Here is a 21,463-nt window from a genome sequence, read left to right on the forward strand (position 1 = left end):
TCTGTAGGAGATTGAACCTAAGACAAAACTTCAGGCTCAGTGCCAGTCTTGCCTTTTTTTTTTTTTCCTGGGCCTTTCAGACTGTTGTTGTCTGCATCTGAAATAATTCTCAAAAGTATCAAACGATGAGTATTATTTAGAAATCTCCAGGAAATGCACACATCCTCTTTTTTCAGCCTGTAGACAAAGTCAAAACTGGGGAAAACTTCAGCTGTTCCAGGAAACAGGCCTCCCTGTTAGCAACTTCATTCTTTGCATGTGCTTTCCAAATGTGCTCCACCCTGCCCTTTCAAGTCATTTTGTCAAGCTTTATTGAAGTTTCAGCCTGGTTTCTGACATTCTTCAACAATAAACTCTGCAGAGTGAAGCCCATTTTTTGGGAGCTGTGATAGAGCAAGTCAGGACTAATGGGCACGTACCAGGCTTCAATCAGTATGAAAGAGCATCTAAGCTAGAGAAGCTGCAGCTTTGACTGTGTCAAATCCATTTATGAACATTTTTGGCTCGGTCAGGGTTATGCCAACTGTTTCATGAAATATAGCACCATTTTTCTTTAGATGAGCAACATAAAGAAAAATGTGAAAATATTTGAATCTAGGCTTTCTAGCTGAACCTGTTCTCTGCATACACCCTCCGTCTGACTTGAGGCAGGGGTGGGAAGAAAATCTTACAGTGAAATCTGTTGGAGTTTTCTTTCTGTTGTTAGAGCTGAGTTTGGACTGTGAATTTTCTGAAATCTTTCTGTTATTACAGATGCTGGTAAACCCATGTTACCAAGTTGTTACTGTTGGGTTTAAGGTGTTTGTTGCCATATGTCATCAAACTCAGGAGTGCCTGCTTATTTAGTTAATTCATCATTATTGTTCTCACAGAAACAGAATGCTTTAAAAGCAGATATAAGCTAACAAGAGTTAAGACTTCATTCTGCTAGATGCGAGTTTGTAAGGCTGAAAGAGGAGTTTGATAAGCTGTTTTAGAGCAGGCAATTTAAGATTTGATCTGTTATCAGTCACTAAATTAAGTTCACAGTTGTCTAAGGTATCTTCAAGAATCACAGAATAGTTCAGGTTGGAAGGAATGTCTGGAGGGGATCTAGTCCACCTTCTTGCTCAGAGTGGGTCCAACTAGATAAGGTGGGTCAGGGCTTTCTCCTGTCGAGTTTTGAATATCTCCAAGGATGGAGACCCCGCAGCCTCTCAGCCCTCCTGTTCTGGGATTTGACCAGCTTAATGACTAAAGTAGTTTTGCCTCTCGTCCTGTGCATCTGCAAGAACAGCCTGGTTCCCTCTTCTCTGTACCCTCTTGTTTGGTAGTAGGAGACATCAATAAGGTCTCCTCTGAACTGTTTTTTCTTATGCCTGAACTAACCCAACCAAGATCACTCCAATGCATTTAAAAATTCCCATTTATTAAAATGTTAGAGTCTTATCTGTTCTTGAAAGTTTGTTTTTAAACAAACTTGAAATCTTGTTCTTAAACAAGGTTTATTTCTTGTTCTGCGATTCTCTCTCAGATTATTCATGGTCTTGTATGCAATATTGGTATGAGTATGGAAAATTTCTCAGAAAATACAGTATACTGTGTATGTTCCTTTGCTCTTCAGTAATTACACTTGTGCAGCAGCAAAATCACCATTGCTAGTGATGGTATTCACTTCTTACCTTTTACATTCTTTTTGATCACTTGTCTTACTTGAAGTTTCCAGTGCTAAACATGGATGCTACTTTTTTTTTTTAATGAAAAGCTGATGCCTTTTCAAAGTCAAACATACCAACTGTAAAGGATGCTGTCAATGAAATATATTCTTGCAAGCTGAAATGTGAGTTTGTATCTTTGTATTTAAGAGGCAGCATTTCGCTGAGGCGATAGTCTGTCGTGTTCTTAACATGAGTGTTCAAGATTGAAACACAAAAGGATTGTTTCCTGCTTTGTGGAACTGTGTAGATTGGATTGTAGTGTGGTGATGTAGAGAGAGCTACTTGCAACCATGGATCCCCTCTGAAGGCATTTGTTTTGTATTCCCTCAGTTGATAAGAAGTCCTGAACTGAGGCAGGTAGGGAGGAAAAGCAGAGTTCAGCATTTATAATTTTCTTATCCCAGCTTGTGCTTCAACTAGTTTTGAAAGGACTAATTTGGGTAGTGTTTCGTGAGAGCGCTTACTGATGCTTAGGCTGTACAAAAACACTCCACCTATGTGCAAATGGGAACTGTTGATGCCCAAGTTAGGGGCTTGAGGTTACCGACCTCTCTGCAGATATGACTGAGTTTAACAGAAAGTTTAGTCTTGTAGGATACGCACGGTAGCGTGGGGGTTAAGGAAGATGGAGTGTGTTGAGCACAGAGCTTCAGTCAGGACTGCGGCCTCGTGTTCAGGAGCTCTTTCTTCACAGGAGACCTGAGTGACTTTGCTTAATAGGGCTTTCTGAATCCCTTGCCCCTCCCCAAACGTATTTGGGATGTTTAATGTCTCTGTGAGTCTGTCTATTCTCTTTTTAAGTTGGAGTGGTTATGAATCATCCAATTTCCTGCTGCAAATAAAGCAGAAAAATCCTGCAGTAATTGTGTGACTAGCATTAACACAGCTTGGTGTGGAGGAAGCTCGGCAACATTAGCAGTCAGAGGTGATGTATTGGAGCATTGCAAATATTGTTATTAGGTGTTCTTCCAAACAGCAAAAATACTTTCTGCAGCCATTTAGGTGGGTACGGCTTTAGCTTTTACCAGCATTGTGTTCAAGTGAAAGGGGCCATGAAAATCTGTAGTGGTTTACTATTCAGATAATGCTCTGTTCTTGCTCCTCCTCAACTATTGTTCTGGTAGTAAGAGCGGACTGCAAACGGAGGCAAACATGCTGAAATCTTGCTGCTCTTGCCATTGATAGTGTTGTCAAGATGGGAACAAAATAGTTGGAAGACCACAGCCATGGTAGCGACTGGAAGAAGTCTAGGAGGTGTTGCTGCACTCACCCCAAAGCTCTAATAAAATAAGTGTGGGTGGAAAGGGGGCACTCAAGGCCTGGAAAGTATCTGTGGCAATGCTGTGTGGTAGGTGCGAGCGAGTCTGAACAGCTTTATTTTGCTGTTGGGGTAGTCCTTAGACTCCTTCATCTGTGTCCCATTAGATGTGCTTTACCAGACTCTATGTGTATGTATCTGCAGTAGAAGGAAAACATGTTACACCAAAATACACTGAGTATTAGCCTACAAATTGGCTGACATAATGGCATACTACCTTCAAAAACATTAAAGAGTGGGTTTTTTTCTTAAATCCCCCTTACAGTTTAAACTGCGTTCTTGTTCTCTATTTGGTGAACGTTGGATATTTCTGAAGCTTGGTCTCCTCAGCAAGGAGACTCTGAGCTCCCACCAAGGGGAGCAAAGTAAGCAGAGTGGCAGTGGGGACAATTTCTATTTCTGATTTGAACTACAGTCCTTTCTATATAAGAACAGCATGAATTGCTGCTTTTTGTTTACACCCTGAAAAATGTTTCTCTGTCTACCTACCTGTTTGGACACTATAAGAGCTAATACTTCAAAATAGACAAATATTTCTACAGTACAGCAGCTTAAAATGCAGTGGCCAGAAATATCTTTGAAGGAAGAAGCCCAAAAGAATGCAAACCAAAATTACTGTAGGAGACCTAAGGGCTTTGCTTTTATTTTAAAAATGGTTTATGATGCTAAATGAAGTTCATCATCACAGTCGGCTATAAAGTTGTTCTATTTGCTATTGGCCTATCTATTGGAGGTCCTATAAAGCTGTAAAAATACTGAGTAGAAGAGTTCCAGTTGTTTTATTAACTGCATGTCCTATTCTCAGTGCATTGAATTACAAATGGATAACAGCTCGCTTCTTCCAAAAAACCCAAACTTCAGATAATTTAGCAAGTTGTATAGTGTACAATATACAACAATGGGTATTAATATGTGCTTAATGAATAACATGTAATAATCTCATACACAGTTGACACTCATCTGTTTTAATCATACGGGGTGACAATATTTGTATGAAATCCAGATGATATAGTACTGTCACCTTGAATTCCAGTTTTATTTCTTCTGTCATTTTTGGTTTATTCCTTCTTCTTATGATGAATGTTCTCTTTGAATTTCAGAATAATCGGTCTGATTCAGTCCAGTCAAAGAGAGTGGTCATTTCTCACAATATGGATAAAGCACTGAAAGAAGGTGAGTCTTAACTTGGACAAAGGAACATTAGATTGTGAATATCTCTTGTCTTCTTAGCAAACCATGACTGCACAATATTCCAGGATATTAGAATATGACTGTGATTTCTTCCTTGATATAAAACAAAAGTGCAAGGTCTTGGTCTTCACAAGAGGTCTACTGTAGTAGGTAATGTGATGTTGTTTTTGCAGTTTGACTGGTATCTAGTTATTTTAGTGTCTGTGTTTTACAGAAATACATTACCGTAGAGTCCTTAATACTTGTGCACAAACCAAAATGGAAGCTTTTCAAAGATTCTTCTTTGGGTTTTCCTGAACCAATAAATCCTGTAGACTCTTGCAAACAGTCTTCCCATTTAGTGTAATTCTTGCCATGAAAACCGAATCTAAAATCAACATTTGTATTTCTGGCTGATAAAGTCTATGAAATCTGTGGATCACCAGTACAGTCATTGGGATTTAGATTGTAAAATGTGAACTATGATCATATGGTTTTAAAATATCCTGTTTACAATTCTTTAAAATAAAGAGTAACTGCAACTACTCACAGGTCTTTCAACTGACTCCTGATAATACAAAATGTTGTAGAACTTGGGATAGTGTCAGAGTTCGAAGCAAAAAAGTTTTTGTGTTATTACTTTGAAAGTTATGCTAGATTGGAACTTAAAGATGATTTGGGGGGAAATTCTAGCTTGTATATTAAGAGAAGAAAACACATGAAAAGTTGTGTACTCTAGCTTTTAAAATATATTTATAAAATTTGATGCCGTTTCAGTCTTTTTGTAAATATTCTATCTAATTTTAAATATTTTTTTCCTTTAAGATTTCTTTGCAGCACTATTATTTTTTTTTTTCCTGCACATCTGGAAAGTATGTATGAAAATTAATGTTGGTTTAAAAAGGTTGGTTGTCTTGTGAAAACTTTGTGGGATGTAGGATGTTTTTAAAGTTACTTTTATGAATAGCTGTTAGCAGGATATTTAGCTAACATATAAAATTAGAACACTTTATATACTACGTCATGTTTCTGTGAAGGCGAACTGTTATATCATAATTTGATTTTAGGCAGCATTTTCATCTGGAATCAGTCAGATTGTAGGATTCCTGATGATGTGAAAAGGAAAGTAGTATCTAAACATTACACATATGAAATGAACACGGACAAGTTATTTGCTGTGTTCTCTCACATGCGTACTTTACATTTTGGATAACGTGCCTTGGAATTTGGACATAATCGGCACAGAATTGGAGGTAGTGGGGTTATTTGGAGACAGACAACAGGTATTGTGAAATACTGTGGGAAAGATACTTGTGTTATGCTTCCCTCCTGTTAACGTGCACGTAGGAGTAACTCATGTCTGTAAAAAATAATGGAGCCGTCTTCACCTGAGGTATTTATCCTGCAGATCATTCACTTGGATGCGTGAGTCCATCCTTGCTCAGTAATGCTGAAAGTAGGTTACCAATATTTAAGTGATTCATTTTTGAGTTGAGGACCTTCTGTTGTGACAGCTTACTTGCCTTTCTGCTATTTCTTTTCAGAGTAGTTTTACTCTCCATTCTCACTCTGAATTTTGGAGAGCAAACCTGTCAAATTTGGTTGTATTCCTTCCAGGCTATAGTGAGTAACAATGCCAGCTTCTCCTCCATTATGCAGTTTGACAAGGATGAGACTGTACTTCTCACTCTACCACATGTAGACTTGAGCAAACTTTTTGGTTTTGGGAGGTGTCCAAGTCAACTTAAGTTTTAGATACTGAGTGAGTAGCAAAAAGAAATGTGTTGTGTTGGTGTGTGTGGTTTTTTTTGGGTTTTTTTTTGGTTTTTTTAAATTATTATTATTATTATTAGAGTAAAATGATTGGTCTGCCTGAAAATAGACAGGACATGTTCCTTGTCCTGTGGCAGTTCTGAAATTTGTAGTTGTCTTCAAATTATAAACGATTGCTTTACAAGTTCGTGGTTAAATAAAACTTTATTACGAATGATATAAAAAAATCGTCTGCGTTTCTGTTTCGTTAGTGCCATACTCTAATGCTAATAAATCCTAAACTGATGAGGATGAAAGTATTTGTAAATACCAGAAATTTTAGCCAGCTTCTTGCTGTCTAGCTCTAATAGGTTGTTCAATAAAATGCTTTAAAAAGTCTCATTCATTTAGTTAAGAGACTTTCAGTGCTCCTGAGGTTTTAATCTTGAGGACCAGTTCAGACTTCTACCACCACTTGAGGTTTTGAGTAACGTTGTCAGATTATCACAGTTGATGGGGTTTGGCAGTGGTGGGTTTTTTTTAAATCACATTTTATTTACGTTACCTTAGAGATGCAAGGATAACATTTTCAGAGGAGCCAGCATCACCTAATTTCAGAAATGCTATTGCTGGTTATGAAGAGACAGCCCTTTGGTTGATACTGTTAGTTTGGTTAATACTGTTAGTTGCTGACTGCCTGGTACCCCTCCCAAATTGCCTGCTGACTGGTCCCCCAGTCATGCCATGCTTTTGCTGGTGTTACAGCCAGTCTGTGAGGACTTTCCTCTCCGAGTTAGAGTATCTTTCCTGAGGTTCTGTGGTGTGTCTCGCTTGACGAGCTGTCAGGAGCTTTACTGCATTTTTCCTGATGTTCTCATAATGTGGATGGAAGGACGGAGATGAGTGATCATCCTTAGTTTTAATTGAAGGAGTTGTGCTTGTTTCCGTTGCCACCATCAGTCTTATTTCAATAAATTTAAAAACGTTATGGTGCTTATATAGTTTTCCTGTGATGGTCGTTGGCTGATAATAGTTGCTCTTATCTTGGACAGCTTCTCGTCTTGCCAAAGCCGGTGTGACAGAGTTGCTGGGAATTTTCTTTCTATTATACAATGTTGGTCACCACGCACCACCAAGAAGGAAATTGTGTTTATGTTGGTTTACAGCTCAGTTCTCAACTTCTTTCCTGTCTCCCATTGTCAAGAGAGTAATAGAAAAGGACGGTGCTAGAGAGTGCTACTTCATTGTTAATTATGGCGTGCTTGCATAAGCTGTAGATATAAGGTGAGGGAAAGCTGTGAATTGACCCTGCTACTGTGTGGTGTGTTTTATGAAATCTGAATGCTCAAAATCAGAACAAGTGTAACGTTATAAAAAGGTTTTCCTTGTTGAATATGGCAGAAAGAGCAGGCCTTTTAGTTTTAAACCCCTGAGTCCCTTTTTCAGTACTTGGGTGACTAACACTGAAATGCTGGGGGCTTTTCAGTATTTTTTTTATGCCTTTTCTTGATAAATCGGTTTGATTCTTCTTTGCCCTTCATTTATCTTATGCAGAAAAAAAGATGACCCTCTTTAACAAATACTTTTAGCCTTTTAATGCTTCCTATTTTTATCTAATAACATCATGTTTTCAGCCCATATCATATGGTGGTAGTTTAGGATCGTGTCCCTTCGGTGAGCCTGTGCTCGGTCAGACCTGTGCCGCTGTTGCTCAGCGCACTGTTTGGGCTGAGGGCTGTAGCTGTCAGGCTTACCTGCTGTCTGTGTAGCCCATCTCCCAGGAACTGAATTTCATCCTTCATTTTTATTGTCCCATATTCTGTGGTCTTTTTATTATTATTCACAGTCAGTTTTTGTCTCTACTGCTTTAGTAGTGCCAGGAAAACTGGTCTCCGTATTACTTACCTGCTTTACGGGATCATTTACGAGTAAGTAGAGCAGCATGAGCCGTAGCACGGATCCCAGCAGAACTCCACTGGTGAAATTCTTCTGCTGTGAAAACTGTTTATTCATATCCTGTGTTTATTAGCTCTTAAAATATTTCATGCCAGAGAGCCATCTCTTCTTTCATGGTGGCTTATCTTCCTTCAACCCTGTGTTGAGGTGACCTTGTTGGAAATATTTTGGGAATTTAATTAGATTGTACCTGTGGATCAGATCTTGCCTGTCCATGTTTTAGTTGACCCTGTAGAAGAACTCACTAGGGATTTAAGGCAGGACTTCCCTTTACAGGAGCTTTTTCCCTGTCTCATTTCCCAACTTAAGATCCACACACTGACATTTAGAAAAAAGAATGCAGTAGCTTCTGCCCCTCTCTATTTGAGAAGCTGTATTTTTTTTTTCCTCACACATAGTTCTCAAACAATGAGTTGAGTCCAAAATATGAGCAAGACTTAATTTGAATTCATGTTCTCTCTGCTACTGGGATTCAAACACTTGGAGCTAAGAACTTTTGGCCAAAGGTACATGGGCAAAACTATTTGAACAGAAATCTGCTTGATATTTTTAATGTGTTTCCTAGATCTTTTAAACACATTTTTTTCGATTATTTTACATGTTTTTCCTGCACATTCATGATGATTATTAAAGAAGCAAATGTCAAGAAAGTTTTTAATTAAAAATAAACCAGTGTGGAATGAGAGACTGTCAGGGTCTAATCCCTTTTGCACAGGGGCTGTCCATCTATGCACAATGATAACGTCTGGTCAGTTAAACATGTCAGTTTCATGGAGTTTGAATAATTTTGTAAAATGCAAGTAAAAGAAGTGCTAGTGCTTTTTCAAACACAAACTTAACAAGAGAACTGAATTCTATAAATCACTGTTGCTAGTGACAGGGGCAGGTTCCCATTCACTGAAGTCTGGGCATTTGCACAGCATTTTGCCAGCCTTTTAACATCATGGTCTAAATAAAGATTTAGTGGGCACGAGAAACATAAATAAATAAAGTTAATGTTAAGTATAAAACCTCATCTTAATTTGTATTGTGTAGCTAAAACACAATAAAATCTAAAATACAATTAAGTGAATAATGGCCTTTATCTCTTCAAATTTAGAAATTAATGTATTGGAAATGATAGAGCTCCATCTTCAGAGTATTTATTAGTAATTTTTAGGGACTTCAATATAGGGGCTTTAATATTTGAGGTAGATTTTTTTGAGGATGAAAATAAGGCGCCTGGGTTTTTGGTGGTGGTGGTTTGTTTTTTTAATTGAATTGGCTTTTGACAGGGTGGGGCAAGTAGTAGCTGTAGCAAATAACTAAGCATTTGACTTTACTTCTGTAGAACTGTTCCTTGCCAGGTATGTAACAGTGGTTTAGTCTGTCATATTTTTCTGTTAAATTTTTCTCGAAAGTATTTTTCTTTCAGGTATAGCTTATGATAACCATATCATGCATGTAAACTCTAGGGCTGTAGTAGCACAGGATTATAATAATACTTCTTGACTGTTTGGTGGTTTCCTGATCCAGTGCTTGACACAATTCATATTAATGTTGCATTTCTATTTTATGGATTGCAATGCTGGCTGTTGTGGATTAACTCAAGCCGGTGTTGTTCCTATACCTTCTCTTCTGTTGTTCATGTAGTCACAGGAGAGTTTTGGATTTGACCATAACTTAATGTAATGGTTTTGGTATCTCCGGTGCTTTCAGAAAAGGATATTTACTCCTTGTTTGAAACTTGGAAGTCTGTGCCTGCATTTGCATAGGGAGAATATTTCTGGTCTGTTTTTTTTTTTTTTTAAATGGTGCTTTGTGAAAATGGGTAGGCATTTAGTCCTTGTTGTTCAGATTTCTGTGTTATTTTTCATAAAGTTGGGTAATGAATCTTAGCAGCATAAAACCTGTCTAAAGTGACGCTCTGTAAATTGCAGGTTTGAAGCCAGTCTGACCCACTGGCTTTTGGGGTGCTGCTGAATCTCTGAATGAATGAATGTGGAAGAAGAGGGAGTAGCAGGTGCTGTAGATCTAGTGGGGTTAGGAACGAAGGAAGGGTCTGGAGGGGTGTCCTCACTAACCTCCATACAAGCATCTGGCTCTCTATTCCCAAGACTCTCTCAGTTTACAGTCTTTAAAAAGAGTAATTGAAGAGGCTCAGCTTCATATTTGTGCAGGAGTAACTTTTAATCAGCTTATAACAACTGGGGACTTGGATCTTCTGAACTAATTTAGAAAACCCAGTAGAAGTTTCTACAGTTCTGCATTGCTGTCACTGCATCTGATTTGATCTGAAGAAATTTGTTTCATGTTTGTAGCGGCTGAGCTAGTGGTAGTAAGCTATTGTCCTGAAAGTGTGTTCTGCTTTTTATTCCTTTTTTGCTTTCTAAGCAGTTGTTTTCAATGGTTTAGAGGACATACAGTGTAAAAATAATGAGAGTAGATTTATGAGTTGATTTCTTCTCTGAAGGAAGTAAGCTGCGCTCTATAAAATTCTTACATTTGTTTTCTGTATTTCTTTGGAGTGTTGAAAGAGGCACCAGCTGCATCGATAGGCATGAAACTAAAGCAGCAGCAGCAGCACATCATTGCCAGGATGACACATGCGGCTGAGGCAGTGTCTTACCCCAGCACAGACTGCTCTTAGTGTCTATGGCTTGTGTCCTTTTAAAATTTCATAATTTTTTTTAAAGTCATAAAAGCTGTCTTTCGGGCATACGTTCTGGGCACTAAAGTACGCAATTTTTATAGAGAACAGCACAAATTTTATAGAGAACTGTTGTGATGCAGGAAGGGCAACAAGGCTCAGAAGTGGCAAGGGAACTATAGAAAGCATATAAAGGAAGAAAGTTATAAAAGGCAGGTGCAGGAAAATATGGTTTAAAGTGAGGTAATCCATTGAAGCTGTTGAAAGTGTGTAAATGGCAGAGAGAAACACAAGTGAAGTCTCTCATAATTGCATGGCTTAATTTTTGGTGATGACTGGTGATCTTTTGTCTCTAGTTTGATACTGCCACTAAATTTCGTGGCTCTTTTATGTTGGTGGACCTAGATGAAGAACCATGTTATCATCTTGCTGTGCCTGAGCAGGAGTCTTCTCACCGTAATAGATCTTGCTCCAGGTAATTCAGCTGAGAGTATAATAAAGTTGCAAGAGTTGAACTCTCATAGTATTTTACTAATTAGCATTGTTATATGTTTGAATGTTGTATTTTACCAGAGCACAGAGACTTAATGTTGGATGTGATTGTGATTATGGAGTGAATGAGGAACAGAGCTCATTTTAGAGAGAAGTTGCCTAAAAATGCAGTTATTAATTAGGGTTGGTTAACGGCTGGTTTTATAAGACACCAGTCCGGTCAGTGATACGTGGGAAAGGTTTATCTCACAGGGGTAAAAGGATGCTGGGACAGGAATTAGCAGGGCTCATTTGGAGGGCTTTAAACTAGATGCGAAAGGGGATGGGGTTGTAGCTGGGCTTGCATCAGTGGGGCACCATGCTGGAATCCATAAAGACCGGGAGGCCCCCCATACCCCTAGGGTGAAATTGGTGTACTCGGCTCGCTCCCTGAAGTGCCTGTACACCAATGCGCGCAGCGTGGGGAATAAGCAGGAGGAGTTAGAAACCTGCGTTGGGTCAGGAGATTATGATCTGGTGGCATTAACAGAGACACGGTGGGACGGCTCACATGACTGGAATGTGATCATGGATGGCTATGTCCTTTTCAGGAAAGACAGGCCAGCCAAGCGTGGTGGTGGAGTTGCTCTTTACGTGAGAGAGCAACTACGATGTATAGAGTACTGTCCAGGTGCGGTTGAGGAGCAAGTTGAGAGTCTGTGGGTGAGAATTAAGGGGCAGGCTGGCAGGGGTGACACTGTTGTGGGAGTCTATTACAGGCCACCAGATCAGAGTGAGGAAGTTGATGAGGCCTTCTACGGGCAGCTGAGAGCGGCCTCACAGTCACAGGCTCTGGTTGTTATGGGGGATTTTAACTACCCTGATGTTTGCTGGAAGGACTACTCAGCCAGCCAGCCTCAGTCTAGGAGGTTCCTCCAGTGCATTGACGATAACTTTCTGATGCAAATGGTGGAGGAGCCGACTAGGAGAGGGGCGCTGCTGGATCTCGTCCTCGCTAACAAGGAGGGTCTGGTTGAAGAAGTAAAGGTGGGGGGCTGCCTTGGTTGCAGCGACCATGAGATGGTGTTCAGGATCTCCTGTGGTGGGAGCAGAATACCGAGCAGAATTGCAACCCTGGACTTCAGCAGGGCCGACTTTGGCCTGTTCAAACAATTGCTGGGGGGAATCCCGTGGGCAAGGCTGCTTGAAGGTAAAGGGGCCCAAGATAGTTGGTTAACATTCAGGGACTGTTTCTACCAAGCTCAAGATCAGAGCATCCCGACGCGCAGGAAGTCAAGGAAGGGAGCCAGGAGACCTGCGTGGTTAAACAGGGAACTGCTGGGCAAACTCAAGTGGAAGAGGAGGGTTTACAAATCATGGAAGGAGGGGCTGGCCACTTGGGAAGAATATAAGGCTGTTGTTAAAGGATGTAGGGAGGCAACTAGGAAAGCTAAGGCCTCCTTAGAGTTAAACCTGGCGAGAGGGGTCAAGGACAACAGAAACAGCTTTTTCAAATACATGGCAGATAAACCTAACACCAGAGGCAATGTAGGCCCACTGATGAATGGGGTGGGTGCCCTGGTGACAGAAGATACAGAGAAGGCAGAATTACTGAAGGTTGTCCTGAGGAGCCCCGTACCCCTGAGGCCCCAGAGGAAGGTAGGACAATGGAGGATTTTGCCTTAGTTGATGAGGACTGGGTTAGGGACCAGTTAAGCAATCTGGACATCCATAAATCCATGGGTCCAGATGGGATGCACCCGCGGGTGCTGAGGGGGCTGGCTGAAGTCATTGCTGGACCGCTCTCCATCATCTTTGCCAAGTCTTGGGAGAGGTGCCTGAGGACTGGAGGAAAGCAAATGTCACTCCGGTCTTCAAAAAGGGCAAGAAGGAGGACCCGGGCAACTATAGACCGGTCAGCCTCACCTCCATCCCTGGGAAAGTGATGGAACACCTTATCCTTGGTGCCATCTTAAGACATATCAAGGATAAAAGGGTCATCAGGGGCAGTCAGCATGGCTTCACCAAGGGGAAGTCGTGCTTGACCAACCTCATAGCCTTTTATGAAGACATAACAAGGTGGATTGATGAAGGCAGAGCGGTGGATGTGGTCTACCTTGACTTCAGTGAAGCAGTTCACACCGTCTCCCACAGCATCCTCACGGCAAAACTGAGGAAGTGTGGACTGGACGATCAGGTAGTGAGGTGGACTGCGAACTAGCTGAAGGAGAGAAGCCAGAGAGTTGTGGTCAATGGGGCGGAGTCCAGTTGGAGGCCTGTATCTAGTGGAGTCCCTCAAGGGTTGGTACTGGGACCAGTATTATTCAATATATTCATCAATGACTTGGATGAGGGAATAGAGTGTACTATCAGCAAGTTTGCTGATGACACCAAATTGAGAGGAGTGGCTGACATGCCAGAAGGCTGTGCTGCCATCCAGCGAGATCTGGACAGGCTGGAGAGTTGGGCGGGGAAAAATTTAATGAAATATAACAAGGGAAAATGTAGAGTCTTGCATCTGGGCAGGAACAACCTCAGGTTCCAGTATAGGTTGGGGAATGACCTATTAGAGAGCAGTGTAGGGGAAAGGGACCTGGGGGTCCTGGTGGACAGCAGGATGACCATGAGCCAGCACTGTGCCCTTGTGGCCAGGAAGGCCAATGGCATCCTGGGGTGTATTAGAAGGGGGGTGGTCAGTAGGTCGAGAGAAGTTCTCCTTCCCCTCTACTCTGCCCTGGTGCGACCTCGTCTGGAATATTGTGTCCAGTTCTGGGCCCCTCAGTTCAAGAAGGACAGGGAACTGCTGGAGAGAGTCCAGCGCAGGGCCACAAAGATGATGAAGGGAGTGGAGCATCTCCCTTATGAGGAAAGGCTGAGGGAGCTGGGTCTCTTTAGCTTGGAGCAGAGGAGACTGAGGGGTGACCTCATTAATGTTTATAAATATATAAAGGGTGGGTGTCAGGAGGATGGAGCCAGGCTCTTCTCGGTGACAACCAGCAGTAAGACAAGGGGTAATGGGTTCAAACTGGAACACAGGAGGTTCCACTTCAATATGAGAAGAAACTTCTTCTCAGTGAGGGTGACAGAGCACTGGAACAGGCTGTCCAGAGAGGTTGTGGAGTCTCCTTCTCTGGAGACATTCAAAACCTGCCTGGACGCCTTCCTGTGTAACCTCACCTAGGTGTTCCTGCTCTGGCAGGGGGATTGGACTAGGTGATCTTTTGAGATCCTTTCCAATCCCTAACATTCTGTGATTCTGTGGTGGGAATAGATACATATTCTGAAAGAGAATGTGGTCTAAGGAATCAAGATAAAAGTTTTACTCTTGTACTCTTGTTTTGTAGAGTCTATGGATATCAACTGGATAGGAGCCACCACTCTCTACCATGACGTGGCTTCTTAGGCAAAAGATGCCAACAAAATATGCTACTTCGCACCCTTGCAAAGGGTGGAGTGTCTGGAAGGAAATCTGAAAAAGTCATTGTTTACCGGTGATGGTGATAACAAATACCACAATGCAGTGTGTTGTGAGTGCACTTGAGAAATGATGGGTCTCTTACAGAGTAGATAAAAGGGAAGAATCTGTGCTGTGATCAGCTTTCCACAGCATTTCAGGTATTGCAACAGAAGAGAGTAACCAAGCTGTAAGGAAAAGGTGGTTGCAGAAGGACCTGGGGACAGCTGTGGAAAAATAGATAATTAAAATGTGTTTTGTGATGGGAGACTTGAGATAAGTAATAACTTCAGTTTTAAAATGCTGTTCCCATTTGCTTTTCAGTGTATCAAGGGATTATTCCTCAGCTTGCTTATCAGAAAACCCACTACCTTTATAACCGGTTTTATCACTTTGTATTATTTGTGCTGAGAGTTTTTCAATAAAATATGATTTTAGAAAAGTAATGAAATTGGATATGTTTCAACATTGGAAGTTCCCATCCTGCAGTGTGGCTCTGCATATGTTTTCTCTTCTGGATCAGAAAAAAAGACTTCTATTTATTTATTTAATTAATAATTAATTTGAAAGCCTTGAAATGACTTGGCAAAAGGCATTTAACTATATATTTCAGCATACTTGGTGAAGTGACTCAGTTTCTTTCTTTATAAACCCAAGGAAGTTCATTTATGAAGCACTTGACTAGAAACTTTTATCAATTTTAGCCTTTTCTTTCAAGATGTTTTGCTGGATGACGTCTGCTGGTATTTCAGGCAGGCAAAAGTATTCAGCCTAAGTTGTTCTGCTGTCAGTATGTTATTAGTTCACTGTTGCAGTGCCAGGGAGCTTTTTATAGTTTGCTAAGCTGCCAAACAAACAACCTCTGTCAAAGTGGAAAGTAAGAACTAGTGGGGTCACACGATTACTTTGCACCACAGGCTCACACTGACAAATGAGATGTACTTTTGATACAAAAAGTCTGAAATCAGAATGTCTGGTAAAGAAGCTGTTCAGATTATCAGGCACATGCCTTATTTTCCCCTTTCTTGTTCAGTTATCCCTCTGGTAGATGCAAACTGACTCTTCCTTCTACCCCAGCTTTTTCCCCATCTTGTTGTAACTGCTAAACATGGCTCGTGCGTGCTCCCTAAACACCTCCTGCTCCCTCCTAGACCTCCAGGGACATCTGTTATAGTGAAACATCAATAAAACTGGAAGCGGACAAATGTCAAAAAGAAAAGTCATAATGGTAGAAGGTGGTGTTGCCATGGCACTTGTAATTAGAATAATCTTGGTTATTGCTCCTAGATATGGTTTGGAATACCTTGTAATTTTTGAAGTTCATGCTGTCTTACTAATCCACTTGGTCTTTCTTATCTCTAGCTCTTCTGATCCTATAATGTACTTTCTGCAGTGTTCTTCAGTACTGTATATGTCTTTTGAAATCCAAAAATCGTACCACCTCCCCTTTTAACTGTGAGTTTGGAGTAGAGACTGTTGAATTCCTATGAAAGAAGGCTGTTTTCAGTCTGCAACAGCCTAGCCACAGTCAGATTATATGATAGTTTGTATAACCAAATCCACTGTTGAGAGACAGGTATTAGTTTGAGGTTAGTGTATAGCTAGTAACCTGACTGAGCAAATCCACTTATAGGCTTTGCTTTGCAAAGTGACCTACAGTAACCTGTTAGGTGCATATTTCTGGAACTTCGCCAACCTTACTTTTCTTTGGCAAGAACTTAAAACCCAGAGAAGAAGATATGAAACCTATTACTCATCTAATTTTTGAGGAGAAGAGTGGAGGGTTGTGTTTTTCCTATCTTGATGTGCCTTCCTCTTTTGCAGTTTTTGCTATTTATTGTTTTGTTTCTCCTTTCAGTGTTTGACCACAGCTATAGAGATTACATCCTGTCCTGGTATGGGCACCTCAGCAGAGATGAAGGGCGGCTGTACCAGCTGCTATCCGAAGACTTCTGGGAGGTTGCCAAGCAGCTGCGACAGAGACTGAGTCACATTGATGTAGTTAAAGTTGTCTGCAATGATGTAGTGAAAGCTTTACTCTCACACTTCTGTGACCTTAAAGGAGCCAATGCCAGGTAAAACCAAAACTCTGCATTTCATTGGAATTTTCTGCTTCTCTCTTTGCTTTCAGATGTGCCATATCAAAGCAATGAAAAGTGTAACACTTCTGTAGGTGACTGATAAAGAAAACAGTTCAGGCTTGTGACCAGTTTGAGAGATCAAGCAGGCTTCAGGGCATCTGTAAGACCTGTGGAAGGAAACACTTGTCCTCCTTTTTTCAGAGTTCGGATTCACTGCTGTTCTGTTTCGTCCTTGAATCCTTTGCTCACGGTAGGAGGTGTGTGAGTAGCTCCTGCAAGTAGTGTGAACCTGCAAGGAAACGGAGAGGTGCTGTCAGAACAGTCAGCAAACAAGAAGATAGTTATTTGCACCTTTCCCAAAATAGCACCAAGGTTAATTCCATTCAGTTTCCCATTTCTTCTACCTCCGGGAGGCAAAGCCTCGTGGTATTTGTAAGTGGCCTGTCCTGCAGTAACAAGATTTTTCTACTGGAAAAAATGTTGGCTAGACTTTCTTTCTCTGTTTAGGTTCTCTTGCTAATTCCATGAATTTCCTTTTGGCAAGGTTTTCTTTGTCCACTTAAAAAGGTCAGCCATCCACTAAATGCTAGAGTTGCATCCAAATTGTATTAACAATTGCAAATGGGAACTCTTAGCCTATGCATTTCCCACATCTGAATGCACAATTTGTGTAACTGTGCATAGAATTTTGGCTTGTGTCTGCACTTACCTGCATTTCAGTTATCCTAACTGAAATACACCTGAGTCATTCAGATTTAGACTATACATTTTATGCTATGAAGTTGTTTTGCCTGCAATTAGATCCACATATTTTAGCACTCCTTCAGAGAAAAAAGATCAGCAGTTTTCTATCAGTGACCAGTCTGTGTGTCGCCATTCACACTTCTTTGCATTCTGGAACAGAAGATAGAGTTAATGTATTTGTGGTAGACGCCAGCTTTATGTAAACTGATGTGTAGGAAATAAACACAAAAAGTAAACTAAAGGGTGGTTATATTACAGAAAAGAAGAAATTAAAGTGTATGTACATTGCAGTAGATTTTGCATTGACTTTCAGATATTACTTTCTTTCAGCCCTGAAATGTGCTAGAAATCTCTTGGTCAGGTAAAGCTGTTAACTGTGCTCCATGATTTTGGAACATTATACTTGCACTTACTTTATGGCAGTAAAATGTTTGCTTTTGGGAAGAGTTTGATTTCAACAGTTAAAGGAGGAGGATGGTAAGTTTTGGGTTTTTTTTAAGTATAAATGTTTTCCTGTTTGAAGCTGGGGATGTAGAATCTACTGTTGTAGAATTATTGATTATTATTAATGCTGATTCTTGATGAGGTTCCTTATCTACTGAGAATTATGACTACTTCTTCCAGGCTTCCAGGTCTTTGTTGAATTGTTATGTCCACTATATAGAGCTAAAATAAATTCTCTTGGGTATTTCCCAATTAACTTTTTCACTTTGGTATGGTAAATGCACCTTAGTCAATGCTGGATGAGGCAGACTGCATTAACATGGTAATGAAAAGAATCCTATCAAGAATTAATGTGATAGCATGTTAAAAAAAAAAACCAAAAAAAACCCAACCAAGCAAAAAATTAAACACCACACCACAGCAAAAAACCAAAACAAGCCCAACCAAAAATACCCCCACAAGCAAAAAAAACCCCACCAAACCCCAGAGCAGTAATTGCAGATGTTGTATAGGTTGAAACTGGACCTGTTGACTGTTTTTCACAAGCTGGAAGGCTGTGAGTTCACAAGGAGACAGATCTGGTTTTAAGATGCGTAATAGCAGATCAGCAGCATGATGTTACATGATGCAAAATGTGACGCACTAGTATATCCTCATGCTGTTCATCCAGACTTGCTCAAAAAGCCCAGGAAGCTTTATGGAAATTGCACAGGGCTCACCTTGGTGGATGGAGAGAGGGCTTAAATGCAGTGTATGTACTATGGCAAAGTCAGCAGAAACATGATGTTGTGCTCATTTGCTACAGATTGAATTTGTACTGATGGGTGATCTCAGCATGCATGTAATAAACCTGGAAGCACAGCCGAAGACTGTGATACTGTTTTCTTTTTAAGGGAATTTGTGGTTTTAAGAATAATTTGAGTTTTGTGCTAAATGGCCTACTGCTGTGGAGTTTGCTGTGCTAGAACCTGCTGACATTTTAAGCTATAGAATGAGAACTACAAAGTATGTCACTTCTGGCCTGGAAAATAGAGTTTCTTGGAAATCCTTCAATTCATTCCTATATTGCCACAGTTCAAACAGAGAAAATTCTTCTTCCTAAGGTAGTGAACACAGAGATCTTGTTAACAGAAAGCAAAGGTAGATTGAAGTTTTAAAGATGGTAGTACATTTAAATTTGCATTCATGTATTTCCCTCTGTTCCTAATAATGAATCAAGTTAGTTTAGGATGATAAATGTACTGGAAGAGAGACTGTAGTCAGAGCACGGTATCTTTCCTGTTGTGTTGCCCGTTGGAGCACTGCATCTGTTTTCTGCTGCTGAGTTTACACTGCAGTGTGACAGCAAAGGGCATTTTGTCTCTTATCTGGTGGCTTACAAAGTCTTAAATACCTCTTGTACCACCTTTGGAGGAGGTGCCAACTAAGCCACTTTGTCTCATTTTTCCTGTATGACAACAGGTAAATTCACTGAAGTAACAGAAAGAAACCGCCTGTGCCCAGGAGGACAGAGTTGTCTCTTTCTTCAGTGTGAAGTTCATGTGTTTTGTCACTGGGTCCACATCAGCCACAGAAATCACTTTTCTGCTTTCACTGACTAACTTTGACCGGTGATATATGACAGATCAGGATGTCTGAAGGGATGAAAATAGACTGCGACCTTTTAGAATGAGGAAGGATGCTACAGCCCTTCCTTTTGCTCCTGCTTTCCCTCTGTCTTATATTAGTCATCGTGAGGCTCCACTTAGTAATAAACAGCTCAAGGTAAATGGCCAACAGAGGCCAACAGATGAGGAAAAATGCTTCCCTGAATGAGGGAGGGCATGGAAAGAGGAGAGGCCACTTCCATGCTGGCCAGTGGGAGGCAGGGAATCAGGAGGGAGGAGCCTGGTAGAATTAAGTCCGTTTCCCCTTTTGCTCTATGCTCTGGCTTTCTTTAATGGCAACTGTCTTTCCTGCACCCGCCAGACACTTCTACAGAGTGAAATAAGGGCAGAGATGCTCCTCTAGCCATGGGCAGAACTGTCTGGGGTGACACAGAGCATGACACAGAGACAACTCCCAACTTTTTCATCTGACATGTGTCACTGGGGGGTACCTTGAGGTCCAGCTGGGGCTCCAAAGGATCCTATCACTTTTCAGTTACAAAATCTGTGGCGGTGCAGAATATTTTAGATAGGAAACAGTTTCATTCCTAATATTAGCTTAGCATAGAAATGGAATGTGATATTTCCCTGTGTCCAGCATTAGCTAGTTTGAGTTTGAGATATGGAAGAAAAATCAGCATTGGATTTATTGGTAGAAGCCACTGCTCTTTTCCCCTATGCTGTACAGAATCAGGAGTGCATTGATAACAAGCTTAGCCAAGTGCATCCTGCAGGGTAGAATGGGTAGTATTTGGCCGTTCTTGTTTTATAGCAGCTTTTAGCCCTTCATTCCTTTGTCTCTTGTTCAAGTGTCTTTCCTTGGCTACTTTAAGCATAACATAAGCAAACTGAGTACTGGCAATACCATCTTATGTGATCAAGGACAGACTGTGAGCTGAGTCAGGTGGTGTGTAATGCTGGAAGCATTCACGTTGGTATGTGGGTGCAGCGTTGTCTGTGGTGGCGGTAATACTTTCCAGGGGCTAGAATTACCTGAGCCCGGGAATGTGGTCTTGTTCCAGTAACATGATGTGTTTGTTCAAAGCAAGAGGCAGCTCTTCCTCGGGATGAAATGCACAGTCAGCGTGGGAGGGACTTAGCAAAGTGAAAACAAATGGTAAGCATCTTTCTGTGAAGCTGCCCGCATGAAAGGAAGAGGAAGTTCCCTTGCACTTACTGTGGGCTAAAAACAACCACATCAGATATTACTAAAGAACTATTAATATTTGATAAATAACACCATGTGCTGGTGGTCTCTAAACTGCAGTGTAGGCAAAATGAGATTTGCCTGCATGAGATAAGTAGGCAAATGGGATTTGAAGGTAGTTAATCCTTGGCTCTTCTTGAACATCCTGACAAGCTGTGCCTTTTGAACAAACCTCAGTGAGAAGAGGTCACAGTGACACTGATTTCCACCCCCCATCCCTACATCTTATGGTTGGACTGTTCTCTTTTTGTCTTTAACCTACAGCTGGGGCACCTTGATCCCAAAGATAGAGGAAGAATTGGCTTCTACAGATATGGGTATGTGGTGTGGCAGGCTGCTTTGGCAAGTTGACTGCTACGTGACATCTGGTGAGAAGCTCAGAAGTGTGTGTGTATGTGTGTGCGTGCCTGGATTTGCAACTGTCGTGGTTTAACCCCGGCCTCCAATTAAGCCCTACACAGCCGCTCGCTCACTCCCCGCCGGTGGGATGGGGAGAGAATCGGTAGAGTAAAAGTGAGAAAACTTGTGGGTTGAGATAAAGACGGTTTAATAAGTAGAGCAAAAGCTACAAATGCAAGTAAAGCAAAACAAGGGGTTCGTTCACTGCTTCCCATGGGCAGGCAGGTGTTCAACCATCTCCAGGACAGCTGGGCTCCATCACGCATAACGGTTACATGGGAAGACAAATGCCATCACTCCGAACATCTCCCCATCCCTTCTTCCTCCAGCTTTATGTACTGAGCATGATGTTGTATGGTACGGAATAGCCCTTTGGCCAGTTTGGATTCATCTGTGTCCCTTCCCGGCTTCTTGTGCATCTCCAGCCTCCTCCCTGAGAAGTCCTTGGCTTGGTATAAACATTGCTTGGCGACAATCAAAATATCAGTGTATTAT

The 21,463-nt window shown here is 41.1% G+C and overlaps 1 protein-coding gene across 2 annotated transcripts in view; it reads left to right on the plus strand.

Moving 5' to 3' along the window:
• Positions 1-21,463, plus strand: part of SNX25 (sorting nexin 25) — an 86,210-nt gene that overhangs the window by 8,266 nt on the left and 56,481 nt on the right. For both annotated transcript variants that reach the window (XM_065633559.1, XM_065633560.1), the window contains exons 2-3: positions 4,116-4,188; positions 16,306-16,522. In XM_065633559.1, coding sequence (XP_065489631.1) covers positions 4,167-4,188; positions 16,306-16,522 — 239 coding nt within the window. In that variant the 5' untranslated portion in view covers positions 4,116-4,166. The remainder of the gene's footprint in view (positions 1-4,115; positions 4,189-16,305; positions 16,523-21,463) is intronic.

This window comes from Caloenas nicobarica, chromosome 4, assembly GCF_036013445.1.
Source record: "Caloenas nicobarica isolate bCalNic1 chromosome 4, bCalNic1.hap1, whole genome shotgun sequence".
Classification (NCBI taxonomy): domain Eukaryota; kingdom Metazoa; phylum Chordata; class Aves; order Columbiformes; family Columbidae; genus Caloenas; species Caloenas nicobarica.